The sequence below is a fragment of the Rhinoraja longicauda genome, chromosome 6 (genome assembly GCF_053455715.1).
Source record: "Rhinoraja longicauda isolate Sanriku21f chromosome 6, sRhiLon1.1, whole genome shotgun sequence".
In the NCBI taxonomy this organism is placed as follows: Eukaryota; Metazoa; Chordata; class Chondrichthyes; order Rajiformes; family Arhynchobatidae; genus Rhinoraja; species Rhinoraja longicauda.
The window spans coordinates 47366864-47392706 of NC_135958.1; the positions used below are offsets into that span (position 1 = coordinate 47366864).

At 44.1% G+C, this 25843-nt stretch overlaps 1 protein-coding gene across 1 annotated transcript in view; it reads right to left on the minus strand.

The window, feature by feature from the left end:
- myocd (myocardin) overlaps positions 1–25843 on the minus strand; it is an 89944-nt gene that overhangs the window by 20902 nt on the left and 43199 nt on the right. Inside the window, exons 6-7 of the mRNA XM_078401814.1 lie at positions 19495–19670; positions 770–901 (exon numbers count right to left, since the gene is read on the minus strand). Coding sequence (XP_078257940.1) covers positions 770–901; positions 19495–19670 — 308 coding nt within the window. The remainder of the gene's footprint in view (positions 1–769; positions 902–19494; positions 19671–25843) is intronic.

Below are 25843 nucleotides of genomic sequence, written 5' to 3' on the forward strand. Positions count from 1 at the left end.
AAGTTTTTCCTCATCTCCGTTCTAAATGGCCTACCCCTTATTCTTAAACTATGGCCATAAACTATTCTTAAACTGGACTCCCCCAACATTGGGAACATGTTTCCTGCCTCTAACATGTCCAATCCCTTAATAATCTTATATGTTTCAATAAGATCCCCTCTCATCCTTCTAAATTCCATTTTATACAAGCCTAGTCCAGTGTTTGGATTCTGTCTTAAAACTGTTACAATTTGTTTCGTTGGGTTGTTGTTGTTTAAGTTAATTAAATTATTGCATCGTATGGGAGGCGCATTCCCAATCTCGTTGTACCCCTGTACAATGACAATAAAGATATATTGTATTGTATTGTATTGTGTTGTAGTCGCTCCAGTCTTTCAACATAGGACAGTCCCGCCATTCCTGGAATTTGCCTAGTGAACCTATGCTGCACGCCCTCAATAGCAAGAATGTCCCTCCTCAAATTTGGAGAGTGCACACAGTACTCCAGGTGATTTAAGAGTGTGGAGCAATTGTAATACGAGTTTGTGGATCTGCTTCTGTGGCTATCATGCCAATAATCGCCTGGGTTGGGCACCCTGGGTTGGGTGTCATCTTGGAAATGGGGTGTCACATTTAAACATTTCCTGCGATGTTTTAAAAACTAAAGACAAGTTCCTTCAATTCATCTTTCTAGTCACGTTTTGCTTTATACTTCCTTTTGCATTATTTCTGTAATAATATTTAACAGCTCTGTTATCTTCATGTAGTAAGATGAATAATTTGGGCTTACTTTAACTATTGCAGGCACTGGGATTGGTGTGGAAACTTGGCCATTCAGCTGGTTTTGGCTTCCTGGCAGTCTGATCTGGTTATTAGGTGTACATCTGTTTAAGTCACACTGCTGGGAGAGGTGAGGAAGATACTGTAAAGCAAAATGGAAATGATTAGTAGGCTGAGTGCTTCCAAATTGTTCCTTCAATTTCATCTTAAATTTATGACTTTTTGTAGGTTATATACCCACACATAACCCAGGAATAAATTATGGAGCAGATCATAGACTTAGTGGCCTTTGTTTTCATGAAGTGTGTTGAGATAATTCATGTTGGCTGATGTACTGATTCTATTGGATATCTTAGCAACAATATGACCCATTTATACCCAAGTGTTGTGAAACTGTTGATATGTTTATTTAGTATAACCATTCCTGCATCAATTTTAAGAATCAGATTATATTAAGACCATTTAATATTTAATGGGAAGGGGAATTAAAGTGAATGGGAAGGGGATTTAAAGTGAACACCTTCGCTCAGTCCGCCTGGACCTACCTGATCTCCCAGTTGCCAAACACTTTAATTCTCCTTCCCATTCCCACACTGACTTCTCTGTCCTAGGCCTCCTCCATTGTCAGAGTGAGGTCATACGCAAATTGGATGAACAGCATCTCATATTTAGCTTGGGCAGCTCACAACCCAGTGGTATGAATATTGATTTCTCTAACTTCAAGCAACCCTTGCTTTCCCCCTCTCTCCATCCTTCCCCCACCCAAGTCGACCCAGCTTCAAAGTCGTCTTCTTGAGTCTCATTGTTAATACTTGTATTCACCTCGGCCACAGCTAACAATGGCCTGTTTCCTTTAACATCGTAACTTTTTTGCATATCTTTCATTTATTTGTTCTATATCTCTCTACATTAGGGGTGCCAACTATCTCACTCCCAAATAAGGGACAAGGTGACGTCACCCCCCCCCCCCCCCCCCCCCCGCTCTCCACCTGACTTCACTCAGCCAGTGGCCACGTGCTCCCACTCCACCAATGGCGGCCGCCTGTGCAACCTCCGTTAGGGAGCGCCCGGGCCTCTGGACCTAGACTGTCCGGGCCTACAGTGGCCCCTGGGCCTACAGTGGCCCCTGGGCCTACACTGTCCGGGCCTACAGTGTCCGGGCCTACAATGTGCCCCAGGCCTAGTACAGGACAAGGGCAGTCGTGTATGGGACAAACCAATTTAGCCCAAAATACAGGGTGGCTTGGCAGATACAGGACAGTTGGCAACCCCACTCTACATGTCTATATCTCTCATTTCCCTTTTCCCCGTCTCTCAGTCTGAGGAACGGTCTCTACCCAAAATATCACCTATTCCTTTTCTCCAGAGATGCTGTCTGACCCACTGAGCTACTCCAGCTTTTAGTGTCTTTCCAGCACGTTTTGCTTTGATTGAACTAACCATTGTTTGGATTCAGGCAGGGATTGGCACTCAGCATGATCAGAGGCTTGTAAAGTCTGCAGGACTGTTCTGCTGGGAGGAGAGGAATTTGCCTTGACCAAAGATGGTGGGTATGCTGCATGAGACGCGATTGGGCAGCCAACGGCTGTATCCTCCGAAGTTTAGAGGAATAAGATGTGAACGAAATGAAATTTACAAAATTCTTACAGGGTGTCACAGAGGGCAGTTTGTAAAGCTGCTGCTTCACGGAGCCAGAGAGCCTGTTTGATCCTGACGTTGGGTGCTGACCGCATGGAGTTTGCACGGTTTCCTTGTGACCATGTGGGTTTTCTCCGAGAGCTCTGGTTTCCTCCCACATTCCCAAGATAGAAACATAGAAAATAGGTGCAGGAGTAGGCCATTCGGCCCTTCGAGCCTGCACCGCCATTCAATATGATCATGGCTGATCATCCAACTCAGTATCCCGTACCTGCCTTCTCTCCATACCCCCTGATCCCTTTAGCCACAAGGGCCACATCTAACTCCCTCTTAAATATAGCCAATGAACTGGCCTCAACCACCTTCTGAGGCACAGAATTTCACAGATTCACCACTCTCCGTGTGTGCAAAAAAACTTCCTCATCTCGGTCCTAAAAGACTTCCCCCTTATCCTTAAACTGTGACCCCTTGTTCTGGACTTCCCCAACATCGGGAACAATCTTCCTGCATCTAGCCTGTCCAATCCCTTAAGTATTTTGTCAATGTGTGGGATTGTCGGTTAATTGTGAAGTGCCCCTAATGCGCAGGGAGTGGATGAGAAAGTGGGACAATATAGAACCAGGGTGAACAGGTGATCAATGGTCAGCTCGGATTCAGTGTGCCGAAGGGCCCGTTTCCATGCTGTATCTCTGATCTAAAACTGACAGGCTGGATGCAGCAAGTATATCTTTCATGCCTGAGGAGTCTAGAACTATGGGTCAGAGTCTCAGAATAAAGGGTAAGCTATTAAAGATTGAAATTAGAAGAAATTAGTTTACTCATAAGTTGGTGAACCTTTGAAAGTCTTTATTCAGGAGGGGTGCAGAGGCTCATCTAGTTCACTTAAAGCAGAGATTGATAAAGTTCTGGATATTAAGGAAACCAGAAGATGTAGGGATATGATAGGAAATGGCACTCTGATAGAAGATCAGCCATAAGCACGATCATTGGCACGGCAGACTCAAAGGGCCAGGAGGCTACTCCTGCTCCAATTTATTGACCCCTTTGATTCAGCGTTAATTTCTCTAGTACATGGTCAGTGGAAGAATGAGCAGACTGCGTACAAGACAAGGGAAGCAGCATAAAGTGGGTAGAGGAAAAACTTAGCCGTAGACAGTATTCATTAAAGGTCTTCAGAGAGGAACTGCCCTTCATCCTTCTTAGTGAGGAAGATGTAGGTCACCTAGAGTCCATGAAAGAGCTGCTCTTTATTAAAATACATAGTAACATTGTGTCTTTACCAGATTATTTTAAAATGCTTGAATGCAATCCATCTTGACCAGGTTCTTTTGAGTTTATTTAATTAAAAAAAAATGTTTTGCGATTTTTCTACTTTAAATATACTTATTTTATTACTCATCTCACATCCCCCATTTTATCTCCTTGATAAACACAAAAGTGAAACAATTTAATATTTCTCTCATCGTCCTCATTTATTGCAAAATATCCTCATTTGACATTTAATAGCCCAAGTGACATTGTTGCCACCCAACATACAATAGCACCCAACTACAAATGCATGACAAGAGTGTTGCTAAACTATGTAAAGGACAACTGCATTGGTGGGCATAGAGGTGATTCACCAGGATGTTGCCAGGGATGGAAAATGCCAACATCCGAATACTAATTGGATAGAAGCGGTAGATTAAAGGGCTCTGTGGGAATGAAGTTCCTGCAACGTATAGAGGGCTTTGTTCTCTTCAATATATCGAACACCCAACAAAGGAGGATTTAACAAAGAAATGAAAGTGAGCAGATAAGAATAAGTAACTAATGGCGTGCTGGCCTTCATTGCAAGAGGATTTCAATTTAGGAGCAAGGAGGTCCTACTGCAGTTGTACCGGGCCCTGGTGAGACCACACCTGGAGTACTGTGTGCAGTTTTGGTCTCCAAATTTGAGGACATTCTTGCTATTGAGGGAGTGCAGCAGAGGTTCACCAGGTTAACATATGATGAAAGAATGGGTCGACTGGACTTGTATTCGCTGGAATTTAGAAGGATGAGAGGAGATCTTATAGAAACATACAATTATTTAAAGATTGGACAGGCTAGATGCAGGAGAAATGTTCCCCATTTTGGGGGAAGTCCAGAACCAGGGGTCACAGTTTAAGAATAAAGGCGTAGGCCATTTAGGACTGAGATGAGGAAAAACCTTTTCATCCAGAGAGTTGTGAATCTGTGGAATTCTCTGCCACAGAAGGCGGTTGAGGCCAAATCACTGGATGTATTCAAGAGAGAGTTAGATTTAGGGCAAACGGAATCAAGGGATATGAGGAAAAAGCAGGAACGCGGTACTGATTTTGGATGATCAGTCATGATCATATTGAATGGTGGTACTGGCTTGAAGGGCCGAATGGCCTACTACTGCACCTATTTTCTATATTTCTATGTTTACATCTGGGACATAGTGACCATAATTAAATATGCTTTAGGATGACCACAGAGAAGGACATAAGTGGCGTAAGATAAAAACCAAGCTTGGAGGAACGCAACATTTTGAGGGACCGAGAATAGAATCCTGGAGAATAAAATGGGTAACAATATGAGCACGCAACGATGTAGAATAGCAGTGACCAGTCAAGTTCTGTCTGAAGAAGGGTCTCGACCCAAAACATCACCCGTTCCTTCTCTCCAGAGATGCTTGCTGGCCCGCTGAGTTACTCCAGCATTTTGCGTCTATTTTCTGTCAAATTGCTGTTCAAATATATTGAGCTTACAGGAAAGGACTGACTAAGCACGCACAAGTTTCTATGGATGAATAAAGACAAAAGGGGAGAACTGAGGGGAAGGCCAGAGGCAAATGTTAGATATTTAATGTAAAGTAATGTAAAAGTAAACCCCAAGGTTTTCTACAGATATGTCAATAGCAAAAGGGACAAAATTGGTCCATTGGAGAGTCAGAGTGGACAGCTATGTGCTGAGCCGGAAGAAATGGGGGATATTAAACAATTTATTTTCTTCGGTATTCACCAAGGAGAAGGATATTGAATTATGCGAGGTAAGCGAAACACGTAGAGTAGTGATGGAAACCATGAGGATCAAAGAAGAGGAGGTACGGACACTTAAAAAATATATAAAAGTGGATAAGTCTCCAGGTCCTGACAGGATATTCCCTAGGACATTGAGGGAAGTTAGTGCAGAAATAGCAGGGGCTATGACGGAAATATTTCAAACGTCATTAGAAACGGGGATGGTGCCGGAAGATTGGCGCATTGCGCATGTTGTGCCCTTGTTTAAAAAAGGTTCTAAAAGTAAACCTAGCAATTATAGACCTGTTAGTTTGACGTCTGTGGTGGGAAAATTAATGGAAAAGATACTGAGGGACAATATATATAAACATATGGATAAACAAGGCCTGATTAGGAACAGTCAACATGGATTTGTGCCTGGAATGTCATGTTTGACTAATCTTCTTGAATTTTTTGAAGAGATTACCAGGGAAATTGATGAGGGCAAGGCTGTGGATGTTGTCTATATGGACTTCAGTAAGGCATTTGACAAAGTTCCACATGGAAGGTTGATTAAGAAGGTTAAATCGTTGGGTATTAATAGTGAAGTTGCAAGATGGATTCAACAATGGCTGAATGGGAGATACCAGAGGGTAATGGTTGACAACTGTATGTCAGGTTGGAGGCCAGTGTCTAGTGGAGTACCCCAAGGATCTGTGTTGGGTCCGCTGTTGTTTGTCATTTACATCAATGATCTGGATGATGGTGTGGCAAATTGGATTAGTAAGTATGCAGATGATACTAAGATGGGTGGTGTAGTTAATAATGAAGTAGATTTTCAAAGTCTACAGAGAGACGGGCCTTTTGGAAGGGTGGGCTGAAAGATGGCAGATGGAGTTTAATGCTGATAAGTGTGAGGTGCTGCATTTTGGTAGGACAAATCAAAATAGGACGTACAGGGTAAATGGTAGGGAATTGAGGAATGTAGTGGAACAGAGGGATCTGGGAATAACTATGCATTGTTCCCTGAAGGTGGAATCTCATGTGGATAGGGTGGTGAAGAAGGCGTTTGGTATGCTTGCCTTTATAAATCAGAGCATCGAATATAGAAGTTGGGACGTAATGTTAAAATTGTACAAGGCATTGGTGAGGCCGAATCTGGAATATGGTGTGCAGTTCTGGTCGCCAAATTATAGGAAGGATGTCAACAAAATAGAGAGAGTACAGAGGAGATTTACTAGAATGTTGCCTGGGTTTCAGCACTTAAGCTACAGAGAGAGATTGAACAGGTTGGGTCTTTATTCTTTGGAGCGCAGAAGGTTAAGGGGGGACTTGATAGAGGTTTTTAAAATTTTAAGAGGGACGGACAGAGTTGACGTGGGTAAGCTTTTCCCTTTGAGAGTGGGGAAGATTCAAACAAGGGGACATAACTTCAGAATTAAGGGACAAAAGTTTAGGGGTAACATGAGGGGTAACTTTTTTACTCAGAGGGTGGTGGCTGTATGGAATGAGCTTCCGGTGGAAGTGGTGGAGGCAGGCTCGATTTTATTATTTAAGAGTAAATTAGATAGGTATATGGATGGGAAGGGATTGGAGGGTTATGGTCTGAGAGCAGGTAGGTGGGACTAGGTCGGAGAAAGTGTTCGGCATGGACTAGAAGGGCCAAACTGGCCTGTTTCCGTGCTGTAATTGTTATATGGTTATATGGTTATATATTGAAGCAATGCAGGGCGGCACGGTGGCGCAGCGGTAGAGTTGCTGCTTTACAGCGAATGCAGCGCCGGAGACTCAGGTTCGATCCTGACTACGGGTGCTGCACTGTAAGGAGTTTGTACGTTCTCCCCGTGACCTGCGTGGGTTTTCTCCGAGATCTTCGGTTTCCTCCCACACTCCAAAGACGTGCAGGTATGTAGGTTAATTGGCTGGGTAAATGTAAAAATTGTCCCTAGTGGGTGTAGGATAGTGTTAGTGTGTACGGGGATCGCTGGGCGGCACGGACTTGGTGGGCCAAAAAGGCCTGTTTCCGGCTGTATATATATGATGATATGATATGATAGGAGATTTTATACCATATGTAGGGATGAGGGATTAGTTAGAAGAAGAAATGTAAATTATCAAGGCATACAAAATAGTTAAATATTTTATGGACATGCAAGTAAAGGCAGGAGAGGATGTAGTTAGGGCCAATAAAGGACAAACAGGAATATATCAATAAATGAGGGCGATGACATAAATATGAAATCATTGTTTCACTTTGGTATTTATCAAGGATATAAAATTGGGAGAAGTGAGATGAGTAATAAAATAAGTATATTTTAAATAGTAATATTACATTAAAAAAATTAAATAAACTCAAGAACTGTTATTCCCTGGTCCAGATGGATTGCATCCAAGTAATTTAAAAATAAACTGGTGCCGACACAATGTGACCACACATATTTAATAGTTTATTAGAAGAAGGTGCCTTGCCAGTGGGGTCTCAGATAACTAATGTAATACCTACGCTGGGGAAAGGGGCAGAGAACAAGTCCAGGAAACCATAGACCAGTCATCTTAAAATAAATCAGTAATGGGAAAAGTGATTGCATGAGAGAACAGAGGAACAACTTGTAATGAAACGTTTAATGAACACAGTATAGTTTTAAACAATATAAAACTTATTTGCCCAATCTTGTTAAATGTTTTGAGGAGGAAACAGGGAATGGAGTGGAGGTTATCTATCTAGATCAATAAGCTGTTGTTAGTGTTGTTCCATCATAGATCAATGCACGTCAGAGAATGCAGAGTCAGGAGTTAAGAAGCAGAATGGGCAGTGAGGTGTTCTGGAGTGAAATCAGAAAGTGGGACCAAAGGACAGCTCCTTGGAGTGGAAGATGATGTTCCACAAGGATCAGTGCTGGGACCACTGCTGTTCCCAATGCACATTAACCATTTAGACTCTGTAATCTAGAGCACAACTTCTAAATATACCGAAGAAGACTGCAACAAAATGCAGCGCCGGAGGTCCGGGTTCGAAAAAGAACTTTTTCAGTCAGAGGGTGGTGAAGGTGTGGAATTCTCTGCCTCAGAAGGCAGTGGAGGCCAGTTCGTTGGATGCTTTCAAGAGAGAGCTGGATAGAGCTCTTAAGGATAGCGGAGTGAGGGGGTATGGGGAGAAGGCAGGAACGGGGTACTGATTGAGAGTGATCAGCCATGATCGCATTGAATGGCGGTGCTGGCTCGAAGGGCTGAATGGCCTACTCCTGCACCTATTGTCTATTGTCTATTGATCCTGACTACAGGTGCTGTACTGTACAGAGTTTGTACGTTCTCCCCGTGACCGCGCGGGTTTTCTCCGAGATCTTTGGTTTCCTCCCACACTCCAAAGACATACAGGTATGTAGGTTAATTGGCTTGGTAAAATGTAAAAATTGTCCCTAGTGGGTGTAGGATAGTGTTAATAAACGGGGATCGCTGGTCAGCATGGACTCAGTGGGCCGAAGGGCCTGTTTCCGCACTGTATCTCTAAACTAAAGGACTTTAATAAGTTCACGGAATACATAAGTAATGGGCAAAAAAAGTGTGGTAAATGTATTTCTTTGATGAGAGTCTGGTGAGGCAGTCGAACAAAGGAAGTGGAGTACAACAAATACAACAATCACTAAAAGTCACAACAACGCCGCAGAAAGGTGCTCACCAAGTATTTTTATATGGAGAGCGGGAATTCAGGAGTAGAAGAATTATGTGAAACGGATCTAATATTGGTTAGAATTCACTTTGAGTACTCTGCACATTTCTGGTTGCTATAATCATCAACAAGATATAAAGGCATCAAAGAATGTGCAAAGGAGATTTGCTAGAATTACATCAGAAATATAAGGGTATTTTATATCCACTGGGGTTGCCAACTTCCTCATTCCCAAATACGGGACAAGGTGACATCACGGCCCTGCGCCCCACGTGATCTCACCCAGCCAGCGGCCACGTGCTCCCGCTCCACCAATGGTGGCCGCCATTGGTGGAGCGGGAGCACGTGGCCGCTGGCTGGGTGAGATCACATGGGGCGGTGACTTCACCCTTTGTCCCTTCTTTTGGAGTGAGGAAGTTGGCAACCCTAAGCACAAGGCTCCACAGATTGGGTCTTGTTCAGGCAGTTCGCCTTTAAGTTGCACTGTAACTCCGCTCATTGGACTTGTGAATGCTTGCTACTGCAAGAATAGATTGTGTCTTCCACAAGGCAGGCACGGGCTAATGAAGAACATGCAAATGATGTTCAGAAATGTTTTGCGCTCCTTTGGATTCCAACCAACATGTCTGGACTCCGTTTGTTAGCAGATCATGTGCATGAGGAATCTGAAGGGAATAGGGCTAAAGTTATGTTCCATGTACTATGTATAAGCCATCAACACAGCATATTGAAGAATTTACAGTGAAATTCTTAAATACTCAGCATTGCAGGTTGTTTTATCCTGAAACTTGAGTGTGCACAAAAATGCAAATATGTGCAGGTGCAGGTACACAAACATGTGCACGCACATGCACACAAACATAGAAGACACTTGCTCACATATCACGAGAAGTTCTCATGTTGGCACACCATCTGCAGTTCTCATTTTATTTTAAAAATCTTTTTCTGGAATAGCTCCATCAATGAGCATTTCAAAGACTTTAAAGCCTGAATTGTGTTTCATCAATAACATACATAGAAACATAGAAAATAGGTGCAGGAGTAGGCCATTCGGCCCTTCGAGCCTGCATCGCCATTCAATATGATCATGGCTGATCATCCAACTCAGTATCCTGTACCTGCCTTCTCTCCATACCCCCTGATCCCTTTAGCCACAAGGGCCACATCTAACTCCCTCTTAAATATAGCCAATGAACTGGCCTCAACTACCCTCTGTGGCAGAGAATTCCACAGATTCACCAGCCAACGGCCAGGACTGCTATACCTAGGACTGCTAATATTAAGGATAATAGTAAGTTATAAATGAACGTGGAACATATGCATGAAAACTGTTTAGTTCAGTTCAGTTTAGTTTAGAGATACAACGTGGCAACAGGCCCCTCGGCCCACCGGGTCCATGCCAACCAGCGATCCCCGCACACTAATACTATCCTATACACACTAGGGACCATGTACAATTCTACCAAGCCAATTAGCCTGCAAACGTCTTTGTAGTATGGGAGGAATACGGAACTCCCGAAGAAAACCCACGCAGGTCACGGGGAGAACGTCCATGCAGACAGCACCCTTAGTTAGGAGCGAACCACAATCTCTGGTGCTGTGAGGCAGCAACTCTACCGCTGCACCTGCTTCTCTCCCAGTTCTGCTTCTCTTCCAGAAGAATTTTTTATCCTTGCCTGATTTCATTTGCTTTTTTCCCCTATTGTCCTGTTCATCCCTCTTATTCTTCCCTGTTTCAATGGTCTCTGAGAAACAATTACAGGTTGATGTTGCAGGCTTAAGAAAACACATCCTTTGTAAACCTCCTTTTGAACCTCACAAATAAATGTACTTCTAAACAACCCCCGCCAAGCACTCAGTCTTCCAACCAATGGATGGATATGTTTGGGATAGAAATGGTGTGAATCATAGAAATGGGGGCGGCACGGTAGCGCAGCGGTAGAGTTGCTGCTTTACAGCGAATGCAGCGCCGGAGACTCAGGTTCGATCCTGACTACGGGTGCTGCACTGTAAGGAGTTTGTACGTTCTCCCCGTGACCTGCGTGGGTTTTCTCCGAGATCTTCGGTTTCCTCCCACACTCCAAAGACGTACGGGTATGTAGGTTAATTGGCTGGGTAAATGTAAAAATTGTCCCTAGTGGGTGTAGGATAGTGTTAAAGTATGGGGATCGCTGGGCGGCACGGACTTGGAGGGCCGAAAAGGCCTGTTTCCGGCTGTATATATATGATATGATATGAATCCATTGGAGAGAGTGGAGAGGAAATTGTGTAGGGAGGAACTGCAGATGCTGGTTTAAACCGAAGATACACACAAAAAGTTGGAGTAACTCAGCGGGACAGGCATCATCTCTGGAGAGAAGGCATGGGTAACGTTTCGGGTCTGAAGAAGGTTCTCGACTCAAAACATCACCCATTCCTTCTCTCCAGAGATGCTGCCTGTCCCGTTGAGTTACTCCAGCATTTTGTGCAGAGGAAATTCACTGGGTCGTTGCCTGGATTGGAGGTTAAATGATGGGACAGATTGGACAGGCTGGGCATGCTTTCCCTGGAGTGAAGGAGGCTGAGCGGCGACATGGTGGAATTATGTAAGATTAACAAACATTTAGACAGGTACATGGATAGGACAGGTTTAGAGGGGTATGGGCCAAAGGCAGGTAGGTGGGACTAGTGCAGATGGGACATGTTGACCGGCGTGAGCAATTTGGGCCGAAGGGCCTGTTTCCCACTGTAAGACTCTGACTATTATGGGAGGAAGAGTGAGTCTAGACAGTCAAACCCTGTTTTCCCCATCCTAGGGGTATCAAAATGAAAAGGGTATCATTTTAAGGAACAAGGAAGGAGCTGGAAATAGGTTGCGAGAGGTAAGTATTGTTTTACACAACGAGATAGATACCTGGGAGTCTGTCAGAGGAGATGGTGGAATCAGATACAATTGTTACATTGAGACAGATTTTTAATTAAGCAGGGCAAGGCTGTGGTTGCAATGCAGACAAGTGGAATTGGTGTAGATGGGCATAAAGGTTGGCACGGCCATCGAGGGCCGATGGGTCTGTTTCTGTGCCGTGCCACTCTACACCGTCATGGCAGAGGGATTATCTGATTGACTCCCTGGACTGTGGGATTTTCACGTGGGTGAGAGAAAGCAGGGTGGGCATTGTATGGGAGGTCATGTTACTGAATTGTACAACATTCTCAGAAGTTTTGATAAGGGAGATGAATGTTTCCCTTAGAAACTCACAGGTCACAGTCACAAAATAAGCAGGCAGCCGACTAGACATGGATGAGGACAGGTTTCTGCACCCACAATAAATCTTTGAAATTCTCTACCCAAGAGTCTCTGTGGCTCAGTCAGAAAGTATTTTCATGACAGATATTGATTTATTTTAAATGAATATGGGGAAATGGTGCTGAGGAATGATGCTCAGCCATGATCATAACGAATGGTGGAAAAGGCAAGTTGGACCAAATGCTCACTTATGATTCTGTTGCTTATGTTCGTATGTGCGATCAGAAGAATTGGAAAGTCTTGTTTCTTGTGATATCTGCAAATGGCTGGAAAATAGGCACCTTGCCAAGATGTCCAGTGACCATTTGCACAACCTCTGTCCATACACTTGGAGTATCTTTAACTTCCTGACAATTTCACCTCATGACTGCTTCGTCATCATTTCCAGTTGAATGATCAAACAGGTGAACAGCAAGGGCCTTTTGACTTGGCAAATAGTTTTGAAAATTGTCTTCAAATTATCAAATGTAATAATAATAATAATAATAATACATTTTATTTATATAGCGCTTTTCATATATTCAAAGAAGCTTTACAGAGATTTTGAGAACATAGGGAAATGAATAAATAGATAAATAAGTAAATAAATAAATGAACAGAGAAAGGAGACAGAAGGTGAGGTGACCTTCAGTGGTTGAAGGCAGTACTGAACAGGTGAGACTTCAGCGATGATTTGAATGTGGTGAGTGTGGGGGAGTCTCTAACGGTTTGGGGTAGTGAGTTCCATAGGGTGGGAGCAGCGATGGAGAAAGCCCTGTCCCCCCAGGATCTGAGTTTAGTCCGGATGTGGGGGGATAGGAGATTGGCAGCGGCAGAGTGGGAGTGTGCCTGTGGAGGAGGTCGATCAGGTAGGATGGGGCCAGGTTATGGAGGGCTTTGTAGGTTATGAGGAGGATTTTGTACTGGATTCTCTGGGGGATGGGGAGCCAGTGGAGTTTATAAAGGACGGGGGTGATATGGTCACGGATCGGGGTGTGGGTGAGTAGACGTAATTGAAGTTTTCAGCCTGCTGGAGCCATCCATCTTCTCAGATGGTTTTACATCCATGTTCAAACAAATGCAACCAATAACACTGCCAGTTAACAATCTGTCACCGTCGGTCAGCAATCTCTCAAGAAACAACACTGGACAGTGTAGTAGTCATCATTGGGTAATAATAATGCTAATTTACTGAACGTAAACACAATACAGAAAATATTCATACAGTGCTGCTCAAATCCCAATGGATACAGATTTTACACAAGTTTATGAAATGCCCAAGTTGGACACAACATGCTGGAGTAACACAGCAGGTCAGGCAGCATCTCTGGAGAAAAGGAATAGGTAACGTTTCAGGTCAAGACTCTCATACTCAGAAATGCCCAGTCACTTGGTGTCTGAGAAATATGGATACATAATGTTACATGCAAACTTTATCTGGGGATGTGACATTTGCTTATAAACATTGCAAACTGATTCATTTATAACTATTTATGTCCAATGGATCAGAGTCACCTTTTTCCCTTCTCCATTGCTCCATGTCTTTCCCTACCCAATACTTCACTGGTTGTGAAGGTAAACGTTGGTTCTCTTCAGACACGGAGATTCCTGGTATGCCACCAGCTCAGCACCAAAGATCAAAGAGGAAAACAATCTCACAACCGGGGCACAAGTCAGATCACCTACCCCTACAAATTCTGGGCCTATCTAACAGCGACCCAGTTCCTTCTTCCAGAGCCTCATTGCATGATTTTAAGTTTTAAAATTAATCACACTTGCATTAAATAGTGGCCGTCCAAGTGTTTATCCCTTCCACCTACACCCTACAGATTTTAACATTCAAACACAACAGTCTAAATAAATTCCAGATGTGATGGAAACCTGCAGCAATCTGCAGTGCAAGTCTGGAGGGAGAGTAACACAACATGGAACAATCCCTCTGCATGAATGCGTTCCACTGGGGTTCCGCCAGACACATGCTAGGAAAGCTTCCATGCAAATTCAACGTGTACCTACTTGCTTCGTGAAACACTCTCATATTTTCAGTTCCAAAGCTGTCCAGTACTATGATACCTGGACCTTTGCCCAATGGAGTCACTTACCCCAGCGAAATCTGAGAATTAGTTTCAACAGGATTCTCAAAAATCTTACTTAAAATCAAAGTCACAAACGTCTCTGGTTTGTTCAGTTCACGTGAGCTCCTATATCCAGAATGTACTGAACATCTACAATCTACTTTAAAAAAAACCCTAGAACAATAGGCTAGTAGAAAACATAGAAAATAGGTGCAGGAGGATGTCATTTGGCCCTTTGAGCCAGCACCACCATTCATTGTGATCATGGCTGATCATCTACAATCAGTAACCTGTGCCTGCCTTCTCCCCATACCCCTTGATTCCGCTAGCCACAAGAGCTCCATCTAACCCTCCTTTAAATTCATCCAGTGACTTGGCCTCCACTACCTTCTGTGGCAGAGAATTCCACAAATTCACATCTCTCTGGGTGAGAAAGCTTTTTCTCATCTCAGTTTTAAATGGGCTCCCTTTTATTCTTAGACTGTGGCCCCTGGTTCTGGACTCTCCCAATATTGGGAACATTTTTCCTGCATCTCGCTTGTCCAGTCCTTTTACAAATTTATACGTCTCTATAAGATCCCCTCTCATCCTTCTAAACTCCAGTGAATACAAGCCTAGTCTTTTCAATCTTTCCTCATATGGCAGTCCCGCCATTCTGGAGATTAACCTCGTGAACCTATGCTGCACTCCCTCAAAAGCAAGGATGTCCTTCCTCAAATTAGGAGACCAAAACTGCACACAATAGTCCAGATGTGGTCTCACCAAGGCCATGTACAACTGCAGAAGGACCTCTTTACTCCTATACTCAAATCCTCTCGTTATGAAGGCCAACATGCAATTAGCTTTCTTCATTGGCTGCTGTATCTGCATGCTTACTTTCAGTGACCGGTGTACAAGGACGCCCAGGTCTCGCTGCACTTCCCCCTTACCTAACCTGACACCATTGAGATAATAATCCTTCTCCTTGTTCTTGCAGCCAAAGTGAATAACCTCACATTTATCAACATTATACTGCATCTGCCATGCATCTGCCCACTCACTCAACCTGTCCAAGTCATCCTGCAACCTCCTAGCATCCTCTTCGCAGTTCACACTGCCACCCAGCTTTGTGTCATCTGCAAATCTGCTCGTGTTACTTTTAATTCCATCATCTAAATCATAAATATATTGTAAATATTTGCGGCCCCAGCACCGAGCCTTGCGGCACTCCACTCGCCACTGCCTGCCATTCTGACAGGGACCCGTTTGTTCCTACTCTTCATTTCCTGTCTGCTAACCAGTTCTCTATACATGTCATTACCCTACCCCCAATACCATGTGCTCTAATTCTGTCCACTAATCTCCTGTGTGGGACCTTATCAAAGGCTTTCTGAAAGTCCAGATACACTACATCCACTGGCTCTCCTTCATCCATTTTACTTGTCACATCCTCAAAAAAATTCCAGAAGATTAGTCAAGACATTTATGCATTTTTATTTTTCCCACATAGTGAATCATTGCCACATGCTTCTACAAAATAATTTCTCAGTTGTCTCCTTTATACGCATAAAATTTTCCAAGCTTTCCTCAGTTTAGCGTTCCTTCTCTGGTTTAAATATTTCCTTTCTCACTTTGGTATTGTATGGGATTCAGTTCCAGTGAATGGCCTGATCACAGTACTATAGTTTTCAGTGAATGCTTTGAGATCGGGAGTTTAACATCGGGAGCTTAACATCGGGAGCTGCGATCCTTTACCGAGGATCGACTCATGTGGAGAGCTCCAACCGCGGGGCCTGTGGACTTTAACATAGGGAAGCCTGCGGTCTCGGGTAAGAAGAGGCCGACTCGGGAGCTCCATGCCGCGGAGAGTTTCAATCCGTCCCGACGTGGGAATTCAATCATCCCGACGTGAGGGCCTGGACATTCGGCAGCGGTGACTGCGGACGGTTCAACAGCCCCAACCGCGGGTGAACAAAGAGGAAGATGCTTGAACTTTATTATCTTCCATCACAGTGAGGGATGCTCCTGTTAAATTTTATTTTATGTGGCTGTGTTGCTTTTTACTTAGTTGCTTTTTACTTAGTATGGCTGTAAGGTAACTCAAATTTCACAGTATCTTAATTGGTAAATGTGACAATTAAATGAAATCTTGAATCTTGAACCTTTATTTGTACTTTCTTATGATTACAGGTCAGCAGTTTACCTGCTCTATCTTCTCAAAGCATCCTGAGCGAGAAAACCTTGCTACAAAATACCATAAAACAGGCAAAGGATGTCCTATATGAAAAAAAGGTGTAGGAAAAAAACTGCAGATGCTGGTTTAAATCGAAGCGAGACACAAAATGCTGGAGTAACTCAGCGGGTCAGGCAGCATCTCGGGAGAGAAGGAATGGGTGACGTTTCGGGTCGAGACCCTTCTTCAGACTGATGTCAGGGGGGGGGGGGGGCATTGTCGAATGTCCCACCCCTACCCTGACGAAACGTAACCCATTCCTTCTCTCCCGAGATGCTGCCTGACCCGCTAAGTGACTCCAGCATTTTGTGTCTACAAAGGATGTCCTGTCGTGTATGCTGATTGAACGATAACAATTCTGCATGTACTGGTAACAGAGTGAAGGGCAATGGCTCAATAAATAGTTAGTTATTTAAATGATACTTTGGATCAAAGAAAATGTGCAGTGTTGCAGCATAGAGCAGCCTTTCTGGCCACTAGAGGGGGACAAATCCTGTATCAGATAAACAACTCGGATGTAAATGTAGATGGAATGGTTAAAAGTGTGCAGATGACACCAATATTGCCGGAGTTGTAGAGAGTTTGCGGAAGGGCATCAACATGCACAGCTGGATATAGATCAGCTGCAGAAAGGTCTGAAGAAATGGCAGATGGAGTTTAATCTGAACAAGTGCGTGGTGTTGCAATTTGGGAAATCGAATGCAAAGAGAAAGTATGAGCTAACGGCAGGACCATCAACAACACTGATGTGGGGTCCATGTCCATAACTCCATGAAAGTGGCCACACAAGTAGATAGAGTGGTAAAAGCCAACATACAAGCTCTCACTGCTCAGGGCACTGAGTATAAAAGTGAGGAAGCCATGTGTAGGAAGGAACTGCAGGTGCTGATTTACGTCGAAGATAGACACAAAATGCTGGAGTAACTCAGCGGGACACGCAGCATCTCTGGAGAGAACGTTTTGGGTCTGAAGAAGGGTCTCGACCTGAAACGTCACCCATTCCTTCTATCCAGAGATGCTGCCTGACCCGCTGAGTCACTCCAGCATTTTGTGTCTATTTAGGAAGTCTCGTTGCAGCTTTATAGGAATTTGGTTAAGGCTGCATTTGGAATATTGAGTTATCCCATTACAGAAGGGATGTGGAGCTTTATGAGAGTCCTGTCATCTGCAGGGCATTAATAGAGGGACTATAAATTATGGAACAAAGATGGGCCTGGCATACAGGAACCGCCGAGAATGGAGAGGGACCAGGTAGGGGAGGGCCGCCGAGAGAACCAAGAGGGACCATGCCTGGGGGGGGGGGGGGCTGAGAACAAAGAGGATCCATCAGACCTATAATGAATACCTTTGTAACTTTGTCGGCACCCTACCATTTGGAACAAAGAATTTCACTGTATCTAAGCACATGTGACAATAAAGTATCATCGCATCACATAATTTAAAGATCACCGAAACGCATTAGTAATCATGAATCATAGCAACTCATGTGGCCTTACCTGCTTCTCCTATCAGACAAAGAGCACATTTCTCCAGCAAAAGTGCCACTAATCCTTTGAAAGGTGCAGTATTTAGCATGAGAGCATCAAAACTGTGAATGATAGGGCTCTGGGGAGTGTTGTAGAGCAGAGGGATCTAGGAGTGCAGGTGCATGGTTGCTTGAAGGTGGAGTCGCAGGTAGATCGGGTGGTCAAAAAGTATTTTGGGTCACTGGCCTTCATCAGTCAGAGTATTGAGTATAAAAGTTGGGAGGTCATGTTGCAGTTGCACAAGATGTTGGTGAGACCGTATTTAGAGTATTGTGTTCAGTTCTGGAAACCATGTTATAGGAAAGATGTTGTCAAGCTGGAATGGGTACAGAGAAGATTTATGAGGATGTTGCCAGGACTAGAGGGTGTGAGCTATAGGGAGAGGTTGAGTAGGCTGGGACTCTATTCCTTGGAGAATGAGGGGTGATCTTTTAGAGGTGTATAAAATCCCGAGAGGAATAGATTGGGTAGATGCACAGAGTCTCTTGCCCAGAGTAGGTGAATCGAGGACCAGAGGACATAGGTTTAAGGTGAAGGGGAAAAGATTTAATGGGAATCTGAGGCGTAACTTTTTCACGCAAATGGTGGTGGGTGTATGGAACAAACTGTCAGAGGAGGTACAGTAGTTGAGGCAGGGACTATCCCAACATTTACGAAACAGTTAGACAGGTACATGGATAAGACAGGTTTGGAGGTATAAGGACGAAATACGGGCAGGTTGGACTGCTGTAGCTGGAATATATTGGCCAGTGTGGGCAAGTTGGGCCGAAGGGCCTGTTTCCATGCTGTATCACTCTATGACTAAAATATTATGAACCTCAAACATAAATAGAGTGCCACCAGGAAAAATATAAAGCAAAATATAAAGGAAGCTCTCACATAGTCAGTTATTAAACTGGGGGGGATGTAAGCTTGGCTCTGATGTGGCTCCATGCACTTAATCTCATTCTGAATGACTTCCCACCCAACTTATGCTGCACAGCTTGAAACAATGCATAAACAAAACCCCTCAAAGTTAATTTTAAAGTGCATTATTATTAGCTCATACTACAATGCACAAGGCAAGAGCCAGATGGATTATGTTGTCAGCAGAGCAGTACCCAGGACTTCCTCAATCTTCCGTGGACTGGGAGACTAGATCCTGAGCACCAGCCCTTGAAGTGTGTCATGTCCACAGAGGCCACCAGTGGCATTGGTCTATTGTATACACAATGCATTAACCCGATGACATTACAAATGGAGACGATAATACTATTAAGGCAAAGGAAGCCATGTACTTTCTTGCAAGTCTTGGATGTTTTGTTTATGAATCAATGTTATTTTTGAAATTAATATGCCTCTGCAGGTAAAGCAGCCTCGACTTACCTGTATTGTAGTGGTGGCAAGAGGTGATGATGACTCAGTGAACTTTGTTTCTGGAAGCAAGCTCTCTGATCCCTGGGATTCCTGACTTCTGGGTTGTTCTGGAGATAGAGCATCGTTGCTGCTGTCTTCTTCGAAGGAGAATGTGTTGGGAGCTTTAGGGAAGTTGACTTGGCCAACTGTTGACAAAAGCAAAACCATAATGTCAGCAAACTATTTTCCCAACTCTCAGGAACAATAACCTTTCACATCCAAAATGTCCTTGACTTTCCAATGAGCCAAATAAAGACTTCAGACACTTATGACTCAAATGTGTCCTTAAGTAACTTTGACATCGAAGGAAAATGCAATATCAAAACTGAATGCCTAATTCTCAAGTTACTTCAACAGAATTATTGAAATATCTTTCCCTTTCTCACACATCTTTACGTCACCCATTCCTTCTCTCCCGAGATGCTGCCTGACCTGCTGAGTTACTCCAGCATTTTGTGAATAAAAATCTTTATGTCTATAATAATGGAACCTAGAACCAGCATTAAAACACTGATCTCATAGATCACTATCTTTCAGAAGACACTTGATTAGTGTTTCACAATTCACTTCTGCTTAAAACAGGCAGGGAGTCTTTATTGTATAGGAAGGAACTGCAGATGCTGTTTTAAACCAAAGAAAGACACGAAATGCTGGAGTAACTCAGCGGGTCAGGCAACATCTCTGGATAGAAGGAATAGGTGCAATTTCGGGTCGAGACCCTTCTTCAGTCTGAAGAAAGGTATCGACCCGAAATGCCACCTATTCCTTCTATCCAGAGATGCTGCCTGACCCGCTGAATTACTCCAGCATTTTGTGTCTACCTAGGGAGTCTTGACTTCCTGGTTCAGCGGGTGGATTGTATGGAGAGGGACCCGATGTCTGGCGGTCTCCTCCACCGGGGGGGGGAAGAGATTGCGCAATTAAAGGTTGCCTTAACACTGAGGGGTGTTGCAGGACTTTGTCCCGCCCCCTCCCCTGACATCAGTCTGAAGAAGGGTCTCGACCCAAAGCGTCACCCATTCCTTCTCTCCTGAGAAGCTGCTTGACCCGCTGAGTTACTGCAGCATTTTGTGTCTACCATCGATTTTAACCAGCATCTGCAGTTTTTTTCCCTACACGTTGAACAACAACGGAAACTTTTTTTCTTAAAACTGCACCATCGGTTGATAAATGTACACATTTTCAAAGGCTTGGGTTGGCATTAATCTGCATCTGGGATCTCAAAGCTGCTTTCCATCTCTCGATGCAACACTTTGCAGCTGTGCAGCATTCTTTGGAAAGTGAACATGGGCAATTTATTTCACAGAGTTATTTAGCAAAGTCATCCAATAATGAGCAGAAAGCACACTTCAGACAGCTTTTTGTGTGAATTAAAAGTCAAATCCCCAAACTGTCTTCACCCGCTTAGATTGTTATGGGAGTGTGTGCAGACAGCGACATCAGCTTTTTAACCTGGTGCAAACGTCAGGTCAGGCACAGAATTGTGGTGCCATTGAAGCAGAGCGATGTGAGAGAGCCGTCAGTCAGGCAAGTATTCCATGTGGCTGTGTAGTCATAGTGGGTGGTTTCCCTGCAGTACTGGGACGGCTTGGTAGAAAACACAAATCCAGAGGAATGTTCCAATGGAATTGTCATCTTACAATAATTTACAACAGATTTGAAACCAAAACAGTGCTACTGTGCGGTGTGAGGAAGTTCAAATCAGAAACAGACACTTCCATTGACATTATTTACATGTAAACGAATCTGACACCAACAAATTGTGAATTATTTCAAAGTTTATTTATTTCTACCTCAGAATAGAAGTGTGAAATCATTACTTTGCCTGATTTCATGCCCATTCTTTTTCAGATACATTTGGCACATCCTACTTGCTCAGTTTGAAGGTCTCGACCCGAAACATCACCTATTCCATTTCTCCAGAGATGCTGTCTGACCCGCTGAGTTACTTCAGCACTCTGTGTCTATTTACTTGCTTAGAACTCTGTTCACAACGCCACGCATTTGGAAGTCCTTTAACATTCATTGAACGGATATTTGCTTAACTGAGTCTTTAAAAAGTATGATCTGAGAATCACAAGTCAATAGTCAAGAAATTTCCTGCATATTATTAGACAAAAACTGCATGGCACCGACCAAATGTGCATTAAAGTGGCATTAATTCTGGGGGAGTTAGCGCCGGTTGTTAATATCACCCAGTCTATCACGTGTGAGCTGTTCTTGTATCTCAGCACTGTTTTGCTGCATCTAATTCACCCAAGCGAAGTCAACAGTGGTTCAATGTCCAATATTCATTTCCGGGGGTTCAACATATCGGCAAAAGAGGTGCTGGTCACACAAAGAGGAAGAAGCTTCGGTTAATGCTGAAAGCACCACGATAGCATCACTGGAAAGGACGAGTGTGTGTACCAGGGTGGCCAACTTTCTCACTCCCAAATAAGAGACAAAAGGTGACGTCACCAAGCCAGCGGCCACGTGCTCCTGCTCCACCTATGGCGGCCGCCCGGGCCGGGAGGCGGGTTGCTAGGCAACCTCCGTTTGGTGGCGCTCGGGCCTCCGGGCCTACAGTGTCCGGGCCTACAGTGTCCGGGCCCACAGCCCCCCTCGGGCCCAATACGGGACAAACCAATTTAGCCCAATATACAGGATGTCCCGGCTAATACGGGACAGTTGGCAACCCTAGTGTGTACCCCGCACAGAGTTCCACACAACAGTGTGCAAAACTAACGTCAAGTAAACTGACTCAAACTAAGATTCCACTAGCTGCACCACTAGCTGGTTTCGAAATAAGTTCTCCTTCAAAATTTAGTTGTAAGAAACCTCGTAGCTAGAAAGGTGGTTGCTATCTGTTGAGAAATTAGTTAAAAAAAACTGTAGCAAAATGTTTGACAAAGGAGACGGGAACCAGCCCTTCACATGGAGCTGCTCTTGAAGAAGGGACTCAACCTGAAACATCCCCCATTCCTTTTCTCCAGAGACGCTGCCTGGCCCGGTGAGTTACTCCAGCATTTTGTGTCTATCTTCTCATCAACACATCCTGCAGGTGTCAATGTGGGCCTTTCTCACCTTCCTCGTCTGAGACCTTAGAAAAACCTCAAGGATAAACATAAGGTGTCCACACTGCTCCCACAAATCCAAGGCCCACACTCACTCTCAGAAACCGGAACTCATGACCTTGTGGGACTAATTCCGCTGCAAATGATATGTTGCTGCTTACTGGTGCATTGCTGACATCACGGCATTTGTCACGGCGAGAGCCTTTGGCTTCTGGTCAGGATGACCGTACTATTTGGGGCTGCCAGGGGCATGTGGCTGCATCGTAAGATCTGTTGAAGTGCGGACAGCCAGAGGGGCGAGTCCCTTCCTTATTGCAATCCTCCTGTTGGAAGAGTCCTTGCACAGGATGCCTCCACCTGCATACAGTGTTCTTCAACAACGAGGGCAGGCCGCTCCTCAGCCACGTTCCCCAAACATGGGAGGGCTTTGCACGCTCTTCCCATCATTAGAGGATACACTCATTCCTTGTAGCTCTCTTCCAGTTTGAACTATGCCACTTGGAGTCCAATTAGGGGTGCCAACTTTCTAACTCCCAAATAAGGGACAAAAGGTGACGTCACCGCCCGCATCCCACGTGACCTCACCCAGCCAGCGGCCACGTGCTCCCGCTCCACCAATGGCGGCTGCCGGGCCGGGAGGTGGGTTGCTATGCAACCTCCGTTAGGCGAACACACTCCGTTAGTCTACATTGTCCTGGCCTACAGCGGCCCTGGGCCTACACTGTCCAGGCCTACAGTGCCCCCCCGAGCCTAATACGGGACACAGGCAGTCCGGACGGGACAACCAAATTTAGCCCAATAGCCGGGATGTCCCGGTTAATACGGGACAGCTGGCAGCCCTGTCCAATGTGTCCTCTTATGAGATGTTTCCGGAGGTCAGAGCTGTGAGGATATGCACCAATTGGACTCGTAAAGTCTGCCTTTCCTGAAATTGGCGCCAAAAAAGCCCAACAGTACTTATTGAAGTGATTTTGCTTTCTGTTTAGTGTTTTCTAACCAGTGTTACAGAGAGGTTGTGCATGGCACTTTAATACCATCAACTGCAGCAGGCAAATTCCTTGGCCAGCATTCTTTCAGACTATTTTTTATTGGGGATAGATTACATGTTATTTTGTGGACAAAATCATTTTTAATGCTTTTGCCATTATAATATAAAAAATGCCAAATTCATAAGGTAACAGAATATGTGTTTTCATTATAGAGAATTTTAATAGGATCTAAAATATATAGGGATGTTATTGTGATGAGGGAGCATGAACTGATGTGAGGGGGAGCCTTGTGATGACTAATAATGTGTCATCTTGTACTCTACATGTTGTCATTCACTTGACCAGACAGGAGAAATAGCCGTTTCTATGTCGTCTAACAAAATGTGGCTACTACAGAAAGAACACTATGTTCTTAAGGCAAAGACTGCACAGGAGAATTAAGCCATCAGAACGTTTTCATTACCGAGTCTGCATTATTATCAAATTGTGAGGAAGTTTTTGCGATCCCACTGACAACCACCAGGTAAGTGGTGTTGAGAAATAAGACTATCTTAACAAAGGCAACTGTAGCAGCTGATGGCAGACGACTAGGTAATGGAGTGGATAATCTAACCTGCCACGTGATCTGCCAAAGAGCAGCTCTGACATTTATCATTCATCCACACACTGGGATAGCAAAGTGGATAAAAACACTTTGTGAAAGGTGAAAGAAAAAAATGTTTTTCTTCTGCCACCCATCCATTTATCTTTCCATTTGGTGCGCAGGTATCTGCTGTGACATGGTGACCTCACACAATATCTTCTACCTTGTCATCTTTTAACATCCGCAGGGCAGCAGAAAGTAGCAAAATCCCACACAGTTGCCGTTGCGATAGTTGTAACCTTATTTGTAGGAAGGAACTGCAGATGCTGGTTTATACACCGCGGTAACCCTTGCTTTCCCTCTCTCTCCATCCTTCCCCCACCCTAGCTCTCTGACTAGTTTCACTGTCCTCCTGATTAGTTTTGCTGATTGCACGCCTGGTTGTCACCCTTCCCCCCAGCTAACCATCAACCATTCTACATTTTCTTGATCATCGTCTGCACTGATCTGTCGTTTCACACACCTTACCCGTCCATATCCCTAGTCACCCTCTTCCCTGACTCTCAGTCGGAAGAAGGGTTTGGACCCAAAACGTCACCCATTCCTTCTCTCCAGAGATGCTGCCTGTCCCGCTGAGTTACTCCAGCATTTTGTGCCTATTTTCGGTGCAACCTTATTTCTTTGGTTTTGATGCTAACATTACATTGCTAACATTACACACCACAAGACATTGATGATTTAAATAAACAGATAAGTTATTAACTCTGTAAAATGCAGTTTGTGAGCAGTTGCCAAACACCTGCAAGAACTCTATGCCACCACCAATCTGCTGTATCTAATTTTAAATTCTTCCTTTGAACAAAGTAGCAAAGAATGAAGAAACTCCAAGAGAGCTTGGACAGTGCGCTGATAGACTGTTTTTTTTTGCTGATAGGATCTCGATATGAATCTAATTCAGAGCAATGGCTGAATTGCCTTATGGTTGAGGTGCCAATTATCCAGGATAAATCAACAAAGGGAGAACAATAATAGGAATACAATTAAAAAAATGTTTTCATAAGAATAAAAACATTTTTTAGTTACAAACATATTTGCAAGTATTGAAAAAATGGTGATTTTAATCAATCTGGGGAGGACGAGTGATATCATTTGCTGAAACCATCAATACCATGTTAAACTCTTGCCAGTTGTTGACGTTCGGTAACCTGAGAGCAATTCCAGGCAAACACACAAACCTGACTCTTGGATGGTTTTCATGCGCCACTAAGCTTCAATGTCACTCAGCAGCCACAAAGCAGAAACTTTAGACGCTTAGACTTTAGAGATACAGCACGGAAACAGGCTCTTTGGCCCACCGAGTCCGCACCGACCAGCGATCACCCTGCACACTACCACTATCCTATGCACAGTAGGAACAATTTAACAATGTTGCCGAAGACAATTAACCTTCAAACCTGCACGTCTTTGGGATGTGAGAGGAAACCAGAGCACCCGGATGGTCGCAGGGAGAACATACAAACTCCGTACAGAGAGCGCCCTTAGTCAGGAGAGTATTCTGAGGGATAGGATATACAGGCATTTGGATGGGCAAGGGCTGATTAGGGATATTCAGCTTGGTTTTGTATGTGGGAGGTCGTGTCTCACAAACCTGAGTGAATGTTTTGAAGATGTGACCAAAAAGGTTGATGAGG